Source organism: Cetorhinus maximus, chromosome 23, assembly GCF_964194155.1.
Source record: "Cetorhinus maximus chromosome 23, sCetMax3.hap1.1, whole genome shotgun sequence".
Taxonomy (NCBI): domain Eukaryota; kingdom Metazoa; phylum Chordata; class Chondrichthyes; order Lamniformes; family Cetorhinidae; genus Cetorhinus; species Cetorhinus maximus.
Window position 1 is genome coordinate 63327400 of NC_135901.1, and position 21415 is coordinate 63348814.

The window sequence follows — 21415 nt, forward strand, 5'->3', positions numbered from 1 at the left end:
TGAACTCGGGATGTAAGGTCAGCGTAACTGCCCTTGACAGCAAGGCAGCATGTGACCGATTGTGGCATCAAAGAGCCCTAGCAAAACGGGAGTCAATGGAAATGAGGGGGGAAACTCTCCACTGGTTTGAGTCCTGGGTTGTGGTTGTTGGAGGTCAATCATCTCAACTCAGGACATCGTTGCAGGAGTTCCTCAGGATAGTGTCCTCGGCCCAACCATCTTTAGCTGCTTCATCAATGGCCTTCCTTCCATCATAAGGTGAGAAGTGGGGATGTTCTCTGATGATTGCACAATGTTCAGCACCATTCGTGACTCCTCAGGTCCTGAAATAATCCATGTCCAAATGTTCCAAGACCTGGAAAAACTTGGCGGATGGAATATAATTAGGGAATATGTGAGAGTATGCTATTTGACGGGAAGGATAGAGAAGTTGAATATTATTTAAGTGAAGAAAGACTGCAGAAGGCTGCAGCACAGAAGGATTTGGGAGTCCTTGTGCATGAATCCCAAAAAGCTAACATAAACGTTCAGCAGGTAATAGGGAAGGGAAATAGAATGTTGGTCTTAATTTCAAAGGGAATGGAGTATAAAAAAAGGGAAGTCTTGCCAAAACTATACAAGGCAGCAGTTAGACCGCCCCGAGAATACTGTGAACAATTTTGGTCCCCTTATCTAAGGAAAGATATTCTGGCACAGGAGGCAGCCCGGAGAAGATTCATTCTGTTGATCCCAGGTATGGAGGGATTTTCTTTTGAGGAGAGGTTGAGTAGGTTGGGCCTGTACTCATTGGAGTTTAGAAGAATGAGGGGCGACCTTATTGAAACATATAAGATTCTTCGAGGGCTTGACAGTGTAGATGCTGAGAGGTTGTTTCTCTTTGTGAGAGAGTCCAGGACTAGAGGGCATAATCTCAGAGTTAGGGGGTGCCCATTTAAAAAATAGATGAGGCAGAATTTCTTCTCTCAGAGGGTAGTGAATCTGTGGAATTCTTTACCACAGAGGGCTGTAGAGGCTGGGTCATTAAGTATATTCAAGGCTGAGATAGACAGATTTTTAATCAGTAAGGAAATCAAGGTTATGGGGACAAGGCAGGTAAGTGGAGTTGAGGATTATCAGATGAGCCATGATCTCATTGAATGGCAGAGCAGACTCGATGGGCCAAATGGCCAGCTTCTGCTCCTAAATCTTATGGTCTTATGGACAATACCCAGGCTTGGTCTGGCAAGTGGTAAGTAACATTCATGCCACATAAGTGCCAGGCTATGACTATCTCCAACAAGAGAGAAGCTAAGCAACTCCCCTTGACATTCAAATGCATTACTACCATTTAATCTCCCATTATCAACATCCTGGGGTTACCATTTACCAGAAACTGAATTGGACCAGCCATATACATAGTCCGGCTACAAGAGCCAGTCAGAGGCGAGGATTCCTGCGGCGAATATCTCACCTCCTGACTCCCCAAAGCCTGTCCACAATCCACAAGGCACAAGTCAGGAGTGTGATGGAACACTCTCTACTTGCCAGGATCAGTGCAGCTCCAAAAACACTCAAGAGCTCAACACCATCTAGGACAAAGCAATGCACTGGTTTGGCACCACATCCACAAACATTTATTCTATCCACCACCAACGCACAGTCGCAGCAGTATCTACCACCTACAAGATGCACTGCAGAAACTCACCAAGGTTCCTGAGGCAGCACCTTCCAAACCCACGATCACTACCATCTAGAAGGACAAGGGCAGCAAACACCTGGGAACACCACCACCTGGAAGTTCCCCTCCAAGACACTCGCCATCCTGGCTTGGAAATATCGTCGTTACTTCACTGTTACTGGGTCAAAATCCTTGAACTTCCCCCAGCATCTCGTGAATGAATTTTTAAAAATCAATTGTGAACACAAAGCTTCCAGCCGGGATTGAACCGGGGACTTTCTCATGTAAAGTAAAGGTGGTAATCAGTGCACTAGGGAAATGAGTGTGAATCCCCCCCGGACAGAGGGGAACTGACCATCCATCTCTAGCTCTAATTCCCAAACAGAAAATGCTGCCAAGAATCAGCAAGTCAGGCTGAGTCTGTGGCCGCGCTCACCATCTGAAACCGTCACAATGCCCGGCTGATTGACGGCAGCTCCGGGCCAATAGCAAGAGGGGACGTGCCTGGAGGACCGCGCTTATCCTCCAGCCATTCGGAATGAATGAGGGGCGGGGCCGGGCTGAGAGTGAAGCATGCGCAGTGCGAGTAATGGCGACTGAGAGGCGCTTCTATCTCGGATCCGGAATCGGTGAGTGTGTGAATGGCGGGGCGGAGGGAGCGATGGATCCGGCGGGTGGGCGGGGAGGCTTCCTAAACATGTTATGTAAACAGCAATCCCTGAAAAATAACCTTCCGGTCCCCGGGGTAAGCGTTTCCCCATTTGCACCGAGCGAGGCCGCAGCTTTCTCCCAGTTACAGACCCGGGGTAACGGCCGCCATCTTTATTGGGGGCAAAGTGCATCAGGGCGCACGCGCCGCCGCCATCTTTATTGGGGGCAAAAGATCAAAATGTTGCAAAAGCTCAGCAGGTCTGACAGCATCTGTGCAGAGAGAGACAGAGTTAACGTCTCGAGTCCGTATGACTCTTCTTCAGAGCTAAGGAGAAGTAGAAATATCATGGACTTCACACTGTTTATGAGGGATGAAGCAGGTGGAACAATGATATTCAGGTCCTGTTGAATCGAGTGAATTTGTCCAATCTTGATGTGATGTTTGGTTTGAATTTCCCGTCTGCAAATCCTCACCAAGTCTCCTTAGGCAGCAGCTTCCAAACGCACGACCACTACCATCTAGAAGGACAAGGGCAGCAGATACATGGGAACACCATCACTTGTAAATTCCCCTCCAAGTCACTCAACATCCTGACTTGGAAATATATCTCCGTTCCATCAATGTTGCTGGGTCAAAATCCTGGAACTCCCTTCCCAACAGCACTGTGGGTGTACCTACACCACATGGAGTGCAGCGGTTCAAGAAGGCAGCTCCCCACCACCTTCTCAAGGGCAATGAGGCATAGGCAAGAAATGCTGGCGCAGCCAGCGATGCTCGCATCCCATGAATGAATTAAAATAAAATGCTGTAAAAAGGAGATTCCAAAAATTCCATCACTATCCAAGGGATGGTGCAGGAGGGAGGGCTTTAGATTCCTGGATCAATGGGCCCATTTCTGGGGAAGTTTGGGCCAATACAAGTCTGACAGGTTGCACCTGGGCTGGAACAGGACCAACATCCTTGCGAGGGGGTTGCTAATGCTGTGGGTGGGGGGTTAAACTAACTTAGCAGGGGGATGGGTTACAGAGTGGAGGTGTACTAGGTGTGATGCACAGACAAGTATAGAAGGAAAAAATCAAGTCAGTCTGGAAGGCAGAGCATATATTGTCAAGTTAAGGCACAAGGCAGCATGGCAAGGCTGGATGGCAACTATTTTAATGCAATGACTCTTGCAAGTAAGGCCGATGAGTTGAGGGTGTTGATGAACATATGGGGATATGATATCATTTCTATAACGGAGACATGGTTGAGGGAGGGGCAGGACTCACAGCTCAATACTCTGGGGTATGGAATCTTTGGGTGAGACGGGGGTGGGGGTGTAAAAGAGGAGGTGCGGGTCACAGTGTTGATCAAGGAGTCAATTACGGCAATAAGGAGGGATGATATCTTAGAAGGTTCCTCAAATGAGGCCATATAGGTAGAACCTAAAAACAAAAAGGGGGAAATCACATTGCTGGGAGTGTACTATAGACCCCTAAACAGACAGTGAGAGATAGAAGGGCAGATATGTAGGCAAATCTCAGAGAAGTGTAAAAATGATAGGGTAATAATAGTCGGGGATTTCAACTTCCCCAATATTAACTGGGATCGACAAAGTGTGAAAGGCTTAGAGGGGGATGAGTTCTTAAAATGTACCCAAGAGAGCTTTTTAAGCCAGCACATAGGAAGTCCTACGAGTGAGGCAGCAGTCCGAAGCCGGGCAAGTGGTAGGAGTGTCTGTGGGGGAGCATTTCGGTGATAGTAACCATAATTGAGTAAGATTTAAGGTAGTTATGGAAAAGGCCAAAGATGATCTAGAAATAAAGATTCTGAATTGGGTGAAGGCTGATTTTAATATGATAAGACAAGATCTGGACAAAGTGGACTGGGAGCAGCTACTTGTAGGAAAATCTACATCAGAGCGGTGGGAGTCATTCAAAAAGGAAATAGAGTGCAGGGCCGAAAATAAACCAAATTTCATAGGGAACAACAGTTTATACCGCATGAGAAAAGGGTGCTGATTGGTTGGCCAGTCAGTTCTGATTGGTCATTGCTATGGAGAATGTTCCAGGGTGTTATCATCATGTGCTTTTGTTTAATTCAACAAAAGGTGCCATGCCTGGACTTGTTCCTTCTGCCTGCAGAGGACAGGTCCCCGTGTATGAATATATGTAGCTTCTAGCAAATGTAAGTGAGACACTTTATGAGCCTGACTGATAATCTTTGAAATTTGATGTTCTTGTGTCTGTCCTGATGAGTACAAGATTAAATGTTTTGACAGAATGTCTCTTTTTTTTAACAATACTCAAGTGCATTAAAGGGGGAAAGTGTGGTAGACAGAGGGAGAGGTGTCGTGAGAGAATCTCAGAGCTTGGGGACAAGGGAACTGAAGGCACGGTCACTAACGGTGGAGTGATTAAAATAGGGAATGTACAAGGCCAGAATTAGAGCAGTGCAGATATCTCAGAGGGTTGTGGGTGCTGGAGGAGTTTACAGAGATAGGGAGGGGCGAGGCCATGGAGGGAATTGAAAACAAGGATGAGAATTTTAGAATCAAGTTGTTGCTTGACTGGGAGCCAAGGCAGGTCAGGAAGCAGAGGGGTGTTAGGGGAATGGGCCTCACTGTGAGTGAAGACATGGACAGAAGACTTTTGGATGGTGTTAAGTTTGCAGAGGGTAACGTAGGAGACCAGCCAGGAGTGTGTTGGAATAGTCGAGTCTGGAGGTAACAATGGCAGCGATGAGGATTTCAGCAGCAGATTCACTGAGACAGGGTGAGGTTGGGTGATGTTGCAGAGGGGGAAACAGGCGATCAGAGTGATGACACAGATATGAGGTCAGAAACTCATCTCGAAATCAATTTTAACACCGAGGTTGTGAACAGACTGGTTTAATCTCAGACTGTTCCCAGGGAGAGGGATGGAGTTGGTATCTGGGAAATGGAGATTGGAGCAGGGACTGAAAACAGTGTCTTCAGTCTTCTCAGTGTTTAATTGGGGTTAATTAGTCATCAGGAAGAGAAGCAGGAACCAGAATGGGCCATTTGGCTGATCCCACGTTTAACTTAGTTAGAGAGAGAGAGAAGGAAGGAAACCCTGGGAGGTTTGGAGAAACCACCTTCACAATCGCTCATTAAATCTCCACACTGTGAGTTTTCGACACAAGGTTAACATCTGCTATTCTGTACGGTCGGACAGGGGGTTTCAGATTAATGTTTTGTCATGAGTAATGACTGAAGTGAATGATCAAACATATTGTTATCTCCAGTTGTACAAATTTGTTAAAAAGATACAGAAAGAATTGTCCAAAACTCTGGATTTCAGCACAGGGAGGAGGGAGAGTGTGTGGGACGGGGATTTGCAGCTTTGGGGGAACAAGAGAGGAAATAATGTTCCATAGAAACTAGAATTGTCTGTTTTGAATTTCTATCCTGTTCTTACAGTGATGACTTTTATAAACTCCTTTTACAGAGAATTAGAAGGGGATAATTTGCAGATGGGAAACTCAAACCTAACATCACTTCAAGATCTGACAGTCACTCGATTCATCAGGACCTGAGTATCATCGGAATTTGAATGTGAAGGGAGAAATGTTTGTCAGTTCTGTCTGTGGGAAAAGATTTCAAACATCAGTGTGACTGGAAAAGCACCGAGACACACACACCCGAGTGAGAGTGTTCCAGTGAACTGACTGTGGAAAGAGCTTCAACCAGTTACACAGCCTGAAAAAACATCACACCATTCACAGCGGGGAGAAACTGTATCATGTTGTTTGTGTGGATGAGGCTTCAACTGATTATCAGACCTGGAGAGACACAGGGATACCTACACCATGGAGAAACCGTGGAAATGTGAGGACTGTGGGAAGGGATTCAGTTACCCATCTTCGCTGGAAATCCACCGACGTACTCACACTGGAGAGAGACCGTTCACCTGCTCCAAGTGCGGGAAGGGATTCACTTGGTCATCCAGCCTGCTGAGACACCAGAGAGTTCACACTGGGGAGAGGCCATTCACCTGCTCTGAATGTGGGAAGGGATTCACTCAGTCATCCTACCTGCTAATTCACCAGCGGCTTCACACTGGGGAGAAGCCGTTCACCTGCCTTGTATGTGGGAAAGGCTTCACTGGGTCCTCTGACCTGCTGAACCACCAGCGAATTCACACTGAGGAGAGGCCATTCCCCTGTACTTCCTGTGGAAAGAGATTCAGGTCTTGGTCCAACCTCAAAGTACACCAGCGAGTTCACACCGGAGAGAGACCATTCACCTGCTCCGAATGTGGGAAAGGATTCACTCAGTCATTCAACCTGCAGATACACCAGCGGGTTCACACTGGAGAGAAGCCATTTGCCTGCTCCAAGTGTGGGAAGGGATTCACTCAGTCATCCAACTTGCTGAAACACCAGCGGGTTCACACTGGAGAGAAGCCATTCACCTGTTCCGAGTGTGGGAAGGGATTCACTCAGTCATCCAACCTGCTGAAACACCAGCGAGTTCACAACTGACTGCATGAGTCCGATTTTGCTGTTATTGCTGCTGTGAATCACATCCAGGACTGAACCATGTTCATTCTGACAGTTGGGGTTTAAAGCCAGCTAGTCTGGGTGTTTTGATGTATAGTACTTTTGAGATGTTAATTAGATAAACATAAGGAAGTTAAAAGGTAAAGTGTAAATTTGCATTTGTTGAATTCAGCATTCAAGAGTGTGAGTAAAACCTTGCACCTAGCTGGGAGACGCCAAGCAATGTGTTTAAATAACTAATAAAATTAGTGGGATGAAAATGTTATTGTTCGAAGATGTGGTGTTAAAAACCTAGGATGCAATGGAAAATTGACATTGAAATGGGAAGCTAGGTATAAACAGAAAGGAATTTGTGTGTGTAGGGCAGAGGCATTTAAAATCTAACCAGCCTGTAAGCCTACAACTGTGTCTGCAAAGCAACCAAATTGAAAGGAACCTCATATTTAATTTGTACGGTCAAATGTGCTTTGCCTGGTGTCTGGTTAAAGTCTATGGGTTACTGTTGCCTTGGTGAAGATTTACCTGGTGTGATTAATTTGGGGATTTGTTTAAAAACTATTATGGTAGTAATTTGTAGACATGTGTATGTGTTTAACTTGTTAAATTAATAAATGATTAATTTAGTTTTATATATAAAAAAATCTTTTGAGGCTTAGTGGTCTTATTCCTGAATTCAGAGCTGCATCTCAAACATACCAATTAAAAATATAGGTTATGACAGTTGCTCAAGTTTTCCTCTCGGATTTAAACAACTCAGTCTTTACCAACTGTCGTGTTATAACTCCCAGTGACAGAGAAGGAACAGTGATATATTTCCAAGTCAGGATGGTGAGTGGCTTGGAGGGGAATTTCCAGGTGGTGGTGCTCCCATGTGTCTGCTGCCTTTGCCCTTCTAGATGGTAGTGGTCATGGTTTTGAAAGGTGCTGTCTAAAAAGTCTTGGTAAGCACCTTCTAAACCCAAAAATTAGGGTGTGAACAATTGGAAAAACGATGAGATGCCCTCCCTCAAATATTGGGCGGTCATTCTCCAGCGTGACTGTGTTGCTCTGTCAGTAAATGGGATAACCAACTTCATCTCTTCCCACATCCAGCTGCTGAGTGATCAGTCTGCAGTGTGAGTGATCCACGAGTTTCCAGCTCAGACTGGAATTCAGTCCCTTCCCACATTCAACAACAACTTGCATTGGTATAGCACCTTAACAGTAGTAAAAATGCCCCAAACTGCTTCACAAGAGTGGTAACAGTCCCCACATTAACATGATGGTTTCTTGACAACTCTATGCTCATGTCTCCAACTGAATCTCTAAAAGACTGCTGTAATTTCCATACGAGAAACAGGAATGCACAGATTTTACTGACATAAACCAGTGGCTCTGAGAAATGTTCTATAACATTGCGTAACAACCTTATGGTTGGAAAACCACAGATCCTCTGACTCAGTATGATCCATGCCTTGGTTGACCTGCTAGGAATATAAAATGAACAGCAATTGTTTGTCTATTTCATGTCAGTGACATCACACACATTTATTTTAGTCCAATGTCTCAGAGCTGATTGTCTCCCAGACAAATTTCTTCCAACAATCTTAATAACGAGTCTTACCTGTCTTCCAGTTTGTTTCTATTACTCCTGCATTCAACCAATCCCATTCTCATTTCCATGGATACTTCTCACTGGTATTGTCACTATTATTTTCTTCTCTTTACTGTTTCTAAATCTGTTTCCTATCTGCTTTATGTCTCTCCATTCTGACTATTCAGGCATTGTTCCCAAAGTTGGTAAGGATATAAAATGTGTCAAGCAGCATGGTATATATACTGTATCTGCTGTGTGCCTGCCAATTTCACCAGTCCCTCTATGTCCTCCTGACATTTGTTACTATCTTCCTCACTGTTTCCTGTATTTCTCAGTTTTGTGTCATGTGCAAATTTGAAATTCTGCCCGTATCTCCATGTCCAGGTCAGTAACATATATCAAAGAGATCAGCAGTGCCAACACGAGACCCTGGGGTCACACTGCTGTAAACTCCCATCCATTCTGAAAAACAAACTTTTCTGCTTCCTGTCCCTGAGCCAATTTTATACCCAGGCTGAAACTCATGGGTTTCAGCTTTGCTGACAAGGCTATTGTGTGGTACCATATTAAACATCATTTGAATGCCCATGTAAAAGGTATCAACCCCACTCCCCTCATACACCCTCCCATTACTTCACCAAGTTGGTCAAAAATTATTTGTCTTTAACAAATCCATTGATTTTTTTCATTTATTAATCCATGCTTTTCCAAGTGCCAATTGATTTTCTCCTGGATTGTTGTCTCTAACCTTTCCCCACCACTGATATGAAGCTGATTGTCCTGGAATTGCTGTGTTTTTGAACAGGGGTGTAACATTTACAATCTGTCAGTCCTTTGACACCACTACTATATAAGGAGGATTGGAAGATTGTGACCAGAGCCTCCACAAGTTCCATGTGAAGGATGCTGTCTCTGACAGTGCAGCAGTCCCTCAATGTTACCCTGGAGTGTCAGCCTAGATAATGTGCTCAGGTTTATTAATATTTCCTCTTGTTATTGATGTGGGTCATTAAGAAACAATGGACTCTTAGGATGTCATCCAGTCCCAGTGTGATGATGTCATGAAGACTATTAAATACCAGCGGAGCCTTAGTGGTGAAAACAGTTTTGTTCGAGATGGCAGCAAGTCCATTGCTGATAGATCAGCAAATGGAATTAATGGGTAAGAAAGTGAGGCAGCTGATGAACATCAGGAATATTGTTGTGAATTATGAAGATGAACAACATGTCGAGTATACATGTCCCATCTCCCGGCACACTGTCCCCGTCTCCTGACACATTGTCCCCGTTTCTAAATTTTTCCAGTTTGGATAAAAGGTCACTGACCTGAAACATTCACTGTTTCCCTCTCCACAGAAGCTGTTTGACCTGCTGAGAGTTTCCAACATTTTCTGTTTTGAGCTCGGATTTCCAGCATCTGCAGTATCTTGTTTCAGGGTCACAGTGGATCAGTTTTCTCTGAATTATCGTTCCCTGTTTAAAGGTGAAGAAGGGGCTTTTAAAGAATGAGACAATAACTGTCCCCCTGTTCGACATGAAACTAAACTCACTGTTAATTCCTCCTCAGTAACAATTGTAAACACAAAGCTTCCAGCCGGGATTGAACCGGGGACTTTCTCATGTAAAGTAAAGGTGATAATCAGTGCACTAGGGAAATGAGTGTGAATCCCCCCCGGACAGAGGGGAACTGACCATCCATCTCTAGCTCTAATTCCCGAACAGAAAATGCTGCCAAGAATCAGCAAGTCAGGCTGAGTCTGTGGCCGCTCTCACCATCTGTAACCGTCACAATGCCCGGCTGATTGACGGCAGCTCCGAACCAATAGGAAGAAGGGGGCGGGACTGGAGGACCGAGCGGGAGCGGCTGGTCCTCCAACCAATCAGAGTGAATGAGGGGCGGGGCTCGAGAGCTGACGCCCCGCGCAAGCACAGTGTCGTTATACCTGAAGCCCGGGGAGTGCGGGAGCTGAAGGAGGAAGGAGGCGGGAAAGGGTAAGTAACAGCCGAGTGCAGGAGAGAAATGGAGTCAGTGTGGACTCGGAAACTTTATAAACACCCGGTGCAGGCCTCCGGACCCGAATTAGAAACTTTAGGTCCAGTGTTTGTGCTAAAACGACAAATGAGACTCTTCAGGTCTCAGGCCCGGGTTAACGGCCGCCATCTTTATAGGGGGCAATGTGCAGCAGGGCGCATGCGCGGTCATCCTGGTCTAGGTAGCAGGAGGAAAGAATGTTGTTCATTTCTATCCTGGACTGACAGGGATGGATTTTGGAAACTCCTTTTCCAGGGGGTTAGAATGGGAGGACTTACATACAGCAAACTCAAACCAGGAGTAATATTTGTTTCTTCTGAATATTTAATCCTGAACCTACAGTGATGATTTTTTTTTACAGGATTTTTGAAGATCTGGAATTTGAGGCAGGAAACACCAACCAAATCTGACAGAGTCACTTAGTTCATCATATCCTGAACATCAATGGATTTTGAACATGGAACGAAAAAGCAGTGTTCACAGTGGGGAGAAACTGTACACGTGTTCTGTGTGTGGACAAGGCTTCAGCCAATCATCTGGCCTGTTGAGGCATAAGCACAGTCACAACAGGGGGAAACCGTGGAAATGTGGGGACTGTGGGAAGGGATTCAGAACCCCTTCGGAGCTGGAAATTCATCAGCGCAGTCACACCGGGGAGAGGCCATTCACCTGCTCTGAGTGTGGGAAGGGATTCATTCACTCATCCACCCTGCTGACACACCAGCGAGTTCACACTGGGGAGAGGCTGTTCACCTGCTCCAAGTGTGGGAAAGGATTCACCCGATCATCCAACCTGCTGAGACACCAGCAGGTTCACACAGGGGAGACACCATTCACCTGCTCCAAATGTGGGAAGAGATTCACTCGGTCATCCACCCTGCTGCAACACCAGCAAGTTCATGCTGGGGAGAGGCCATTTACCTGCCCTGAGTGCGGAAAGGGATTCACTACCTCATCTACCTTGTCGAAACACCAGCGAGTTCACACTGGAGAGTTCGCCTGCCCTGAGTGTGGGAATGCATTCACTGATTCATCCACCCTACAGAAACACCAGCAAGTTCACACTGGGGAGAGACCTTTTCAATGTCCAGACTGCGAAATGTGTTTTAAGAGTTCCGGAGAGCTAATATCTCATCAACGTGTTCACACTGATGAGAGACCGTTCAGGTGCTCCCTGTGTGGGACTGGGTTCAGGTGGTCATCTCAACTCACTGTGCACCAGCGAACTCACACTGGGGAGAGACCATTCCCCTGCTCCGAGTGTGGGAAAGGATTCACCCAGTCATTTAACCTGCTGAGACACCAGCATGTTCATACTGCTGAGAGACCTTTTAAATGCCCAGACTGCGGAAATTGCTTTAAACGTCCCAGGGAATTGATATCCCATCGACGTGTTCACACTGACGAGAGACCATTCAAGTGCTCTCAGTGTGGGGCTGGGTTCAGGCATTCATCTCACCTCACTGTACATCAGCGTACTCACACTGGGGAGAGACCATTCACCTGCTCCAAGTGTGGGAAGGGATTCACTCAGTCATCTCACCTGCTGACACACCAACGAGTTCACAAGCAACAACAGTAATTGGATTTTGCTCTTACTCACATCCAGGACTGAATCCCATGTTCATTGGGGTCTGCTTCGGCTGATGTTAATAAACTCCAGCACAATTATAGGTGTTAATATTATGAATAAAAGTGAAATAAATAAGTTTTATGTTCAACAGACAGTGTTGAGCCTCTTTAATATCTCTAACGCAAGTTAGTTCCTTTTGAAGGGCTCTCCCTCTCGCCTGTCTCCTCCACCCTCAACAACAAGTGTGAGGAGCTCATGGAGCTTCTTTGGCACTAAGATTGAGACAATCCAATCAGCTGCTTCTGCTGCTTCCCTCCCACTAGCCCACTGAGACATACTGTCTCTTAACTCCCCCCTTGTCTGAGCCTTGAACCCACATCTTTCTCCATCCAGCCTCCACATACTCAGCAAGTTCAGACTGCAGAGAGAGGTTTAAATGCTTAGATGTATCAAGAGCTTTAAAAACCCACATTCACTGATGTTTCACCATTGCATTCACTCCGGTTCCACTCCATTCACCTGCTCTCACTGCGGGTAGAGGTTCAGGTGATTGTCCATCCTGCTGCAACACCAGTGAGTTCACACTGGGGAGAGGTTATCCACCTGCTCCATGTGTGGGGAGGGATTCACTGATTCATCTAACCTGTTGGCACATCAGTGAGTTCACACTCATCAAAGATCTTTTAAACGTCTGGATTGTGGGAAGTGTTATAAAGGTTCTCTGGAGCTGACGTGCTATCAACATGTTCACACTGACAAGAGACCGTTCAGGTGCTCTCGCTGTGGGACTGGGTTCAGGTGATCATGTGAACTCAGTATCTACCAGTGCACTCACACTGGGGAGAGACTGTTCACCTGTTCCATGTGTGGGAGAGATTCACTCAGTCATCCCACTTGACTCCACATCAACCTGTTCATTCTGATAAGAAACCGTTTCAAAGTTCTGCCTGTGAAAGAGATTTTAAACCAAAGTAGATGCTCTGAAACACAAACACATTCAACCTCACCATCCCTGGGTTTGTCCTGTCCCAGATGCAGGACAGACCTAGCAGAGGTGGCAGGACAGTGATATACAGTCGGGAGGGAGTTGCCCTGGGAGTTCTCAACATCGACTCCACACCCCATGAAGTCTCGTGGCATCAGGTGAAACATGGCCAAGGAGACCTCCTGCTGATTCTCATGTACCACCCCCCCTCAGCTGATGAATCAGTGCTCCTCCATGTTGAACACCACTTGGAGAAAGCGCTGAGGGTGGCAAGGGTGCAGAATGTACTCTGGGTGGGGGACTTCAGTGTCCATCACCAAGAGTGGCTCAGTAGCCCCACTACACACTGAGCTGGGCGAGTCCGAAAGGACATAGCTGCTAGACTGGGTCTGCGGCTGGTGCTGAGTGAACAAACAGGAGGGAAAAACATACATCGTCACCAACCTGTCAACCGCAGAGGCATCTGTCCATGACAGTACCTGTAAGAGTAACCACCACACAGCCCTTGTGGAGATGAAGTCCGGTCTTTACATTGAGAATACCCTCCATCGTGTTGTGTGACACTATCACCATGCTAAATAGAATATATTTCAAACAGACTGGGCAGCCATGAAGTGCTGTGGGCCATCATTGGCAGCAGCAATGTACTGAATCACAATCTGTAACCTCATGGCCCGGCATATCCCCCTCTCTAACATTGTCATAGAGCCAGGGAATCAACCCTGGTTCAATGAAGAGTGCAGGAGGGCATGCCAGGAGCAGCACCGAGCATACCTAAAAACGAGGTGTCAAGCTGGTGAAGCTATAACACAGGACTACTTGCATGCCAAACAGCATAAGCAGCAAGTGATAGGCAAAGCTAGGCAATCCCACAGCCAATGGATCAGATCTAAGCTCTGCAGTCCTGTCACATCCAGGAAGGGGACATCAATAGTGTTGTCAAGCGGCACTTGCTCAGCAATAATCTGCTCATTGATGCTCAGTTTAGGTTCCGCCAGGGCCACTTAGCTCCTGTCCTCATTACAGCCATGGTTCAAACATGGGGAAAAAAGCTGAGCTCCAAAGATGAGGTGAGAGTGACTGTCTTTGGCATCAAGGCAGCATTTGACTGAGTATGCCATCAATGAGCCCTAGCAACACTGGAGTCAATGCAATAAGGGGGAAAACTCTGCTGTTTGGAGTCATACCTAGCACAAAGGGAGATTATTGCCATTGTTGAAGGAGAGTCATCTCAGTTCCAGGACATCACTGCAGGAGTTCCTCAGGGTAATGTCCTCGGCTAAACCATCTTCAACAGCTTCATCAATGACCTTCCTTCCATCATAAGGTCAGAAGTGGGGATGTTCGCTGATGATTGCACAATGTTCCACACCATTCGTGGCTCCTCAGATGCTGAAGCAGTCCATGTCCAAATGCCACAAGACCAGGAGAATATCCAGGCTTGGGCTGAGAAGTGGCAAGTAACATTCGTGCCAGACAAGTGCCAGGCAATGATCATCTCCAACAAGAGAGAATCCAACCATCGCCCTTTGATGTTCAATAGCATTATCATCACTGAGTCCACCGCTATCAACATCCTGAGGGTAACTTGACCAGAGACTGATCTGGAATAGCCAAATAAATACTGTGGCTGCAATTCCAGGTCAGAGGCTAGGAATCCTGCGACAAGTAAATCACCAGCGAATTCACACTGAGGAGAAGCCATTCAGCTGCACTTCCTGTGAAAAGAGGTTCAGGCATTCAGGCAACCTCATAGCCCACCAGCGAGTTCACACTGGAGAGAGGCCGTTCACTTGCAGTGTGTGTGGGAAGGGATTCCATTGGTTATCCAGCTGCTGAAACACCAGCAGGGGTAAGGGTTGGATTCTGTTGTTAGTGCTGGTCTTAATCACATGCAGGACTGATAGTCTGAGTGTGACTGGTCTGTTTGTGTTGACGTTATCCACCCTATAACTGGCTGGAGTTTAATACTCTGGGTATGTCATTGATTTTCGGGGCCGCATTGTTGCTTTCTGAAAGCACCATCTGAGATCTCGCCCCTTAATTCAGGAATTCTCGACAGGAACTCGGTTTCAATAAAGTTATGAACTTGTCATTCAATCTTAGATTGATCTTTCGTGCAAATTCTACAATTCAGCGTCTGAGAGGTTCCACTGATGAACATCTCCAATTAGAAAGTGCTGATTAATCCTTGCTGACAATTCTTACTGACTTGCACATTACTCACAGTGATACCTCCGTTATAGAGACAAATAGGAACATAAGACTGAGGAGCAGAAGGAGGCCATTCAGCTCTTTGAGTTTGCTTCAGCCTTCAATTAGACCATGGCTGATCTGGTTGTGGTATCAACTCCACTTTCCTGTCTGTCCCCCATAGTCTTGACTCTGTTGTTTATCAATAATGTGTCTAACTCAGCTCTGAATACATTCAATGACCCAGCCCCCACTGCTTTCTGGAGAAAATAATTCTACATAACAATGACCCTTTGAGAGAACATTTCTCATCAACTCTGTCTTAAATTGTAGACCACATATTCTTAAACTGTGTCCCCTCGTTCTAGTGTGTCCCACAATCTGAATCATCCTCCTGCTATCTACCCTATCAAATCCCCTCAGGATTTGAAGAAGAGTCATACGGACTCGAAATTTTATCTCTGTCTTTCTCTCCACAGATGCAGTCAGACCTGCTGAGTTTTGTGAGCATTTTTTGTTTTTGTGCCCTTAGGATTTATCTGTTTCAATATGATCACCTCTCATTTTTCTAAACTCCAATGGGTAAAGGTCAAATTTTCTTCAGAAGATTCAGGGATGAGTTGAGTGAACCTTCTCTGAATATTTTCAATGCAATTATATCTATTTCTAATAAGGAGACCACAGCTGTACACAATATTCCAAATATGGTCTCATCAAGGCCCAGTACAGCTGCAGTAAAACTTCCCTACCTTTATATTGCATTTTATATTGGTGAAACTTAATTATCAAGGAACATAAACAAAATAGTGAAATATTTCCAGGTACATCGACAAAAGCTTCATCAAACAACATTGATATTGATGAATCTTGGAAGTCGCTGAGTTCAATCATTTCTGACCCAGCAGCAGCAACATTTGGTAAAGGTGGAACGCACAACTTAGACTGGCTTGAGACCTATTCAGCAGAGATGAATCTGTCATTGAAGCAAAAAGCAAAGCCTACCTGTTTACAACATAAACCCAACAGCTAGAGCATTGTGTAATTAGCTGAGACAGTTGTGTAAAAGACAGGGAGATACTGTGTAAAGAAACACTGGATCAGCCAATGTAAAGAAATCCAAACTGCCTGTGACAATGGAAATCTACGTGCTGTGTATGATGGGATCAGGAGGGCGCTTGGCCCGACCATCACCAAAGTTGCCCCTGAAATAAGCAGATGGCGAAGTTCTCACTGACAGAAGTAAATAGATGTCCACTGGGTTGAACACGACTGTGAGCTGTGTTCCTGTCGGACAGACATCTCCCAGTCTCTGTTTGACTCTCTCTTGCAGCTTCCTGCATAGTTGAGTTGGACGAGGAACCCTCATCACCTGAGCTCGAAAAGGCCTTTGATTGTTTAGCAAGCGGAAAGACACTCAGCGAGAATGGAATTCCAGCTGAAATGCCCCAACCCGGAAACTCCCATCTACTGTCACAGCTCATGAGCTCCTCCTCCTCTGTTGGGAGGTAGGATCCATTCCACACGACACGAATGATGCAAAGATCCTCACATTATACAAAAACAAGAGTGACAGAGGAGATTGCAACAACTACAGGGACATCTCACTCCTCAGCATCACAGGGATGACCTTCACTAGGGTCAGGCTTAAAAGACTCCATCTACTTGCAGAGCGAGTGTATCCAGAAGCACAGTGCGGTTTCTGTGCTGGCAGATCTACAGTGGACATGATCTTCTCCATACGCCAGCTACAAGAGAAGTTTACAATTGGGATTGAATCTAAAATGCTGCCAGCTTCTGTGCTGAGAAAAGTGAAAGGTTATAATTACTGTTTGAAAGTAAACCTTTAAGTATGAATCACAATGAACTTGTACAATTGTAAAAGGCATCAAAGAGTTTGATTCCCTAAAGATAAGCTTCAGCCTTGAGGTTATGATCCGAAGCTCACAAGCTGTGGGAAGCTCCACCCTCTTTAACTCTTTTCAGCCTCAGAAAGTTGAAGTTTTTGTTTATCTGTGAAAGGAAACTTTTCTAGTTCTACTTTTCTTCAGTTTTTTTTGCAATTATTTGGAAAGATGCCTGAAGAAAAGCTGAGAAAAAAGCAAAAGATTTTAAAAGCAGATTAAAATGATGTTTGGTTCATCTTTGACCTGAAAATAAAGTTATGTAAAGTTGACACAATTCTGCATATTTGTGAATGTTTGATCCACCCTTTTGCAAAGAAGCAGAGAAGTTAACCCTTTCCATTGACAGTACGTTGACAATTTAAACTACAGACTTTGCCACTTTAAAGATTTGGCTTCATTCCATTTGTTATCTTTCAAGGTAAAGTGCTTGAGAATGGGAGATATGGGAGTTACCTCCAAACTGATTGCAACTACTTCTGTCTCTGATCTTCAAACTGTAATCTGAAAATTGAATTAATCATTGAGGTTCCTCTAGGGCTCACGAATGAGATAGAATGGTAATTAATGGGATGCCCCACTTAGAATAAAATCACAGTGCCAACTTGGAATTGAAATAACTTACCCTGAGTGTTGCTCAATCGAATAAATCAATCCTCGAGGTGCAGTGGTAATGTCACTGGAATAATAATCTCTCTAGGGACATGGGCTCAAATCCCAACATAGCAGCTGGTGGAATTTAACTTAAATTAATTGATTCTAGGAAATGGTCTCAGCTACCACCTGGTTCACTAATGTCCTCAGAAAGAAATCTGCCATCCTCACCTGGTCTGGCCTACATGTGGTTGCTGCTTAACTTCCCTAGCAAGCCATTCAGTTCAATTAGGGATGGGTAACAAATGCTGACCTTGATGAAAATGAAAGAATAAAGAAAAACTGGCATCCATGGGCATTCCAGTGACAGTCAGGAAGGTGTCGATGAAGCTATCCTTCTCTTGGACAGGCTCGTATCCTTGACCCTGAACTTCTGAAGAAAATGGCATTTGTCAGTCTGGCCACTTCCTGAGGCATTTCACCTCATCTCCACCGTGCATTTATTGCCAGTTATTTTAAGGCTGTGTTTGCTGCCAATGCCACACATGCACTGTTTCTCCACCATGTTCACTGTTTCACAGACTCTCACCCTGAATCTGTGAAAAAGGAAATGGACAGAAACTTTGACTGCACCCGGACACATCCCGGGTTCCGAAGAGACAGGGACATTCCCTCTGTTTTTTGCAGAGAGTGGGGGAGGGGCCATGTCTAGCGCAGGTTTGGATTTGTGAATGAAATACCTTTCTATCCGAAATCAGCAGGTATTACAACAGGTAAGAGAGGGTCAAATATGGGACATTTTATAACTGGCTGGCACTCTCCCTGACTATGTTTGTCTCTGATACAATATCAGTCAGAGATGAGACTGCATCTTCTGTCTCTCCAATGAGGTTTTCTAGGTGAAACCAGGCTTTACAGGGTTTTCTGGAACCGATACTTTGTCTGACCATCTGTGACTCAGCCCTGACTCACTCTGAAACTGTCTCTCACTCCACACTCTCTATTTTAACTCCCTTGTGCTGTGTAACAAAGTGGGAAGCCGCTGTTTCTGAAGGATACACATGTTTCTATTTAGAGGCTTTTTGACAGACTGGGAGCAGCAGAGTGACATCTGCATGGACCACTGAGCATGTGCAGACAGACATTTTACATTGACAGGAGACACACTGTTATTTTAAAGCTGTGATCAGCGGTTACCAACCATCCTGCCAATCAAAACTACTTCTCCCTATGTGGAGGGAAACTCCTCAAAAATTAAACCACTTCAATTAAATCACCTCTTAACCTTCTCTGCTCGAAAGAAAATAATCCTGGCTTCTCCAGTCTCTCCACAGAAATGAAACCCCTCGTCCCTGATACTAATCTGGGAAATTTTCCCCACACACTCTCCAAGGCCTTGACATCTTTCCTAAAGTGTGGTGCTCAGAACTGAACACAATATTTCAGCTGAGGATTAATCAGTGATTTGTAAGGATTCAGGATAACTTTCGTGCTTTTGTTCTCCATGTCTCCATAAATAACCTGAGGACCCCATTAGCTTTTTATTAAACAGCTTGATCAACTTGTGCTGTCACATATAAATATTTGTGTACATACACTCTTAAGTCACCCTGTTGCTGCATTCTGTTGAAAATTGTACCATTTACTTTATTCTGCTTCTCCTCATTCTTCCTTCCAAAATACATCATTGACTGTGAATCACTTTAGGATTTTCAGAGGGTGTGAAACATGCTAAATGAACACAAGAAATTTCTTTCTCTTCTGCAGCTGATTTAAAGTTGCAGATTTTGCTCCGAAGATTAAATTGGGATTTATATTCAAAGTTAACTATTTTACTGCAGAAACAACTTCAGCTGGGAGTCAGTGAATTAAGAGGAAAGATCCCAGACAGCGGTTCTTCAAGTTACACTGCAGGCCCGACAGCTCAATCAGCTCCACACTCAGCTCAGGAGAGCTCAACAACTCCACATCCTGTCCACAGGGGAGTTCTCCTGGTGCAGTGGGACCAACATTCGTGTTTTAACTAACAGCACCAAAAAAACTAGATTAATCAGTTAGTCTGATTGTTGTTTGTGGAATCTTACTGTGCACAAACTGGCTGTCACGAAACAGAAACAACTTGTATTTATAAAACATGTTTAATGTAACAAAATGTGTCAAGGTCCTTCACAGGACTCTCATAAAGAAACATTTGACATCGAGTGACATGGGGAGATATTCAGGTCAATGGGCAGAGATTGGAGAGGCAGATATTAACAAGCATCTTTAATCAGGAGAGAGAGCTGGAGGGGGTGGAGAGGTTTAGGGAAGAAATTCCAGGACTTTGCACCTAGGCACGGCCACCAATGGAGTAATTAAAATCAGGGATGCTAAAGAGTACGGGATGAGATAGCACAGATATCCCAAAAGGTTGTGCGACTGGGAGTTACAGAGATTGGGAGGGACGATGCCATGGAGGGATTTGTAAACAAGGTTACGAATTTTAAAATTGAACAGGAGCAAATTTAGGTCAATGGCTACAGGGGTGAAGGGTGAACGGGACTTGATGTGAGAAAGCTCATGGGCAGCAGAGTTTTTGATGACCTCATGATTCCGTGTGGGATGGGGTGAATGTGAGAGCCCGGCCAGGAATGTATTGGGATTGTCAAGTCTAAAGGTAACACGGACATGGATGAGGGTTTGAGCAGCAGATGAGCTGGGGGTGAGGTGGAGACAGGCAGCGTTATGGAGATTGAAATATCTGGAATTAGTGATGGTGCGGATATGTGGTCAGAAACTCATCTAGTGGTCAAATAAAAGACCAAGACTATGAACAGTGTGGTTCAGCCTCAGACAGTTCCCAGGGAGAGGGATGGACTCGTTAGTTAGGGAACAGAATTTGTAGTGGTGACTGAAAACAATGATTCTGGTCTTCCCAATTTTTAATTGGAGGAAATTTCTGCTCATCCAGTACTGGATGTGGGATAAGCAGTTTGATCATTTAGTAACAGTGGAGGAATGGAGAGGGATGGTGGTGAGGTAGAGCTGGGTGTTTACAGTGTACATGTGAAAACTAACACGGTGCTTTTGGATGATGTCACCGAGTGGCAGCATGTAGATGAGAAATAGGAGGGGCCAAGGATAGATCCTTGGGGGACACCAAGTTCAAGGACTTTGGAGAGGAAAGGGAGGTTGGAGATGGGGGCGGTAGTTTGAAAAGATGGTCAGGTCAAGAATTTATTTTTAGGATGGGTGATGACGATAGATTTGATGATGAGAGGGACATTACCAGAAGAGAGAGAAACATTAACAATATCAGCTAACATGGGGAAGTTGGATAATCAGCAGTTTAGTGAGAATAAGGTCAAGGGAGCAGAAGGAGGGCCTCATGGACAAGATGAGCACTGAGAGGACATGAGGGGAGATGGGAGAGAAACTGGAGAAAGATGCGAGTTCAAGGCTCAGACAAGAAGGAACCTTAGAGACAGTTTGTCCCGGTGGGTTAGTGGAAGGGAGGGAAGCAGCAGAGGCAGCTGATCGGATTGTCTCAATCTTAGTGACAAAGAAGCTCCATGAGCTCCTCACACTTGTTGTTGGAGGTGAGGATGGAGATGACAGGGGAGAAGCAGAGTATTGGAGATATTAAAAAGATTCAACACACCTTGTATTTCACACCAAGTTGATTTAACTGATTTGTATCAACAATATTAGCCTCTATAACAGGGCTGGAGTTTATTAACATCAGCAGAAACAGACCCCAATGAACATGG

The 21415-nt window shown here is 45.2% G+C and overlaps 3 protein-coding genes and 1 pseudogene across 4 annotated transcripts in view; 2 read left to right on the forward strand and 2 right to left on the reverse strand.

Moving 5' to 3' along the window:
* LOC144698080 (uncharacterized) overlaps positions 1-21415 on the forward strand; it is a 642405-nt gene that overhangs the window by 499842 nt on the left and 121148 nt on the right. The window lies entirely within an intron of this gene.
* LOC144698329 (uncharacterized) overlaps positions 1-21415 on the reverse strand; it is an 80162-nt pseudogene that overhangs the window by 53271 nt on the left and 5476 nt on the right. The gene's annotated exons all lie outside the window — the stretch shown is intronic.
* Positions 1-21415, reverse strand: part of LOC144698079 (uncharacterized) — a 105571-nt gene that overhangs the window by 11264 nt on the left and 72892 nt on the right.
* LOC144697658 (uncharacterized) lies at positions 10340-12141 on the forward strand. The gene is made up of 2 exons (XM_078569679.1): positions 10340-10380; positions 10782-12141. The coding sequence occupies exon 2, from the start codon at positions 10878-10880 to the stop codon at positions 12000-12002; it is 1125 nt and encodes a 374-aa protein (XP_078425805.1). The 5' UTR covers positions 10340-10380; positions 10782-10877; the 3' UTR covers positions 12003-12141.

What these genes read in the sequence shown, in the direction of transcription:
- LOC144697658 (XM_078569679.1), top strand. Translation starts at nt 10,878, where the DNA reads ATGGAACGAAAAAGCAGTGTTCACAGTGGGGAGAAACTGTACACGTGT.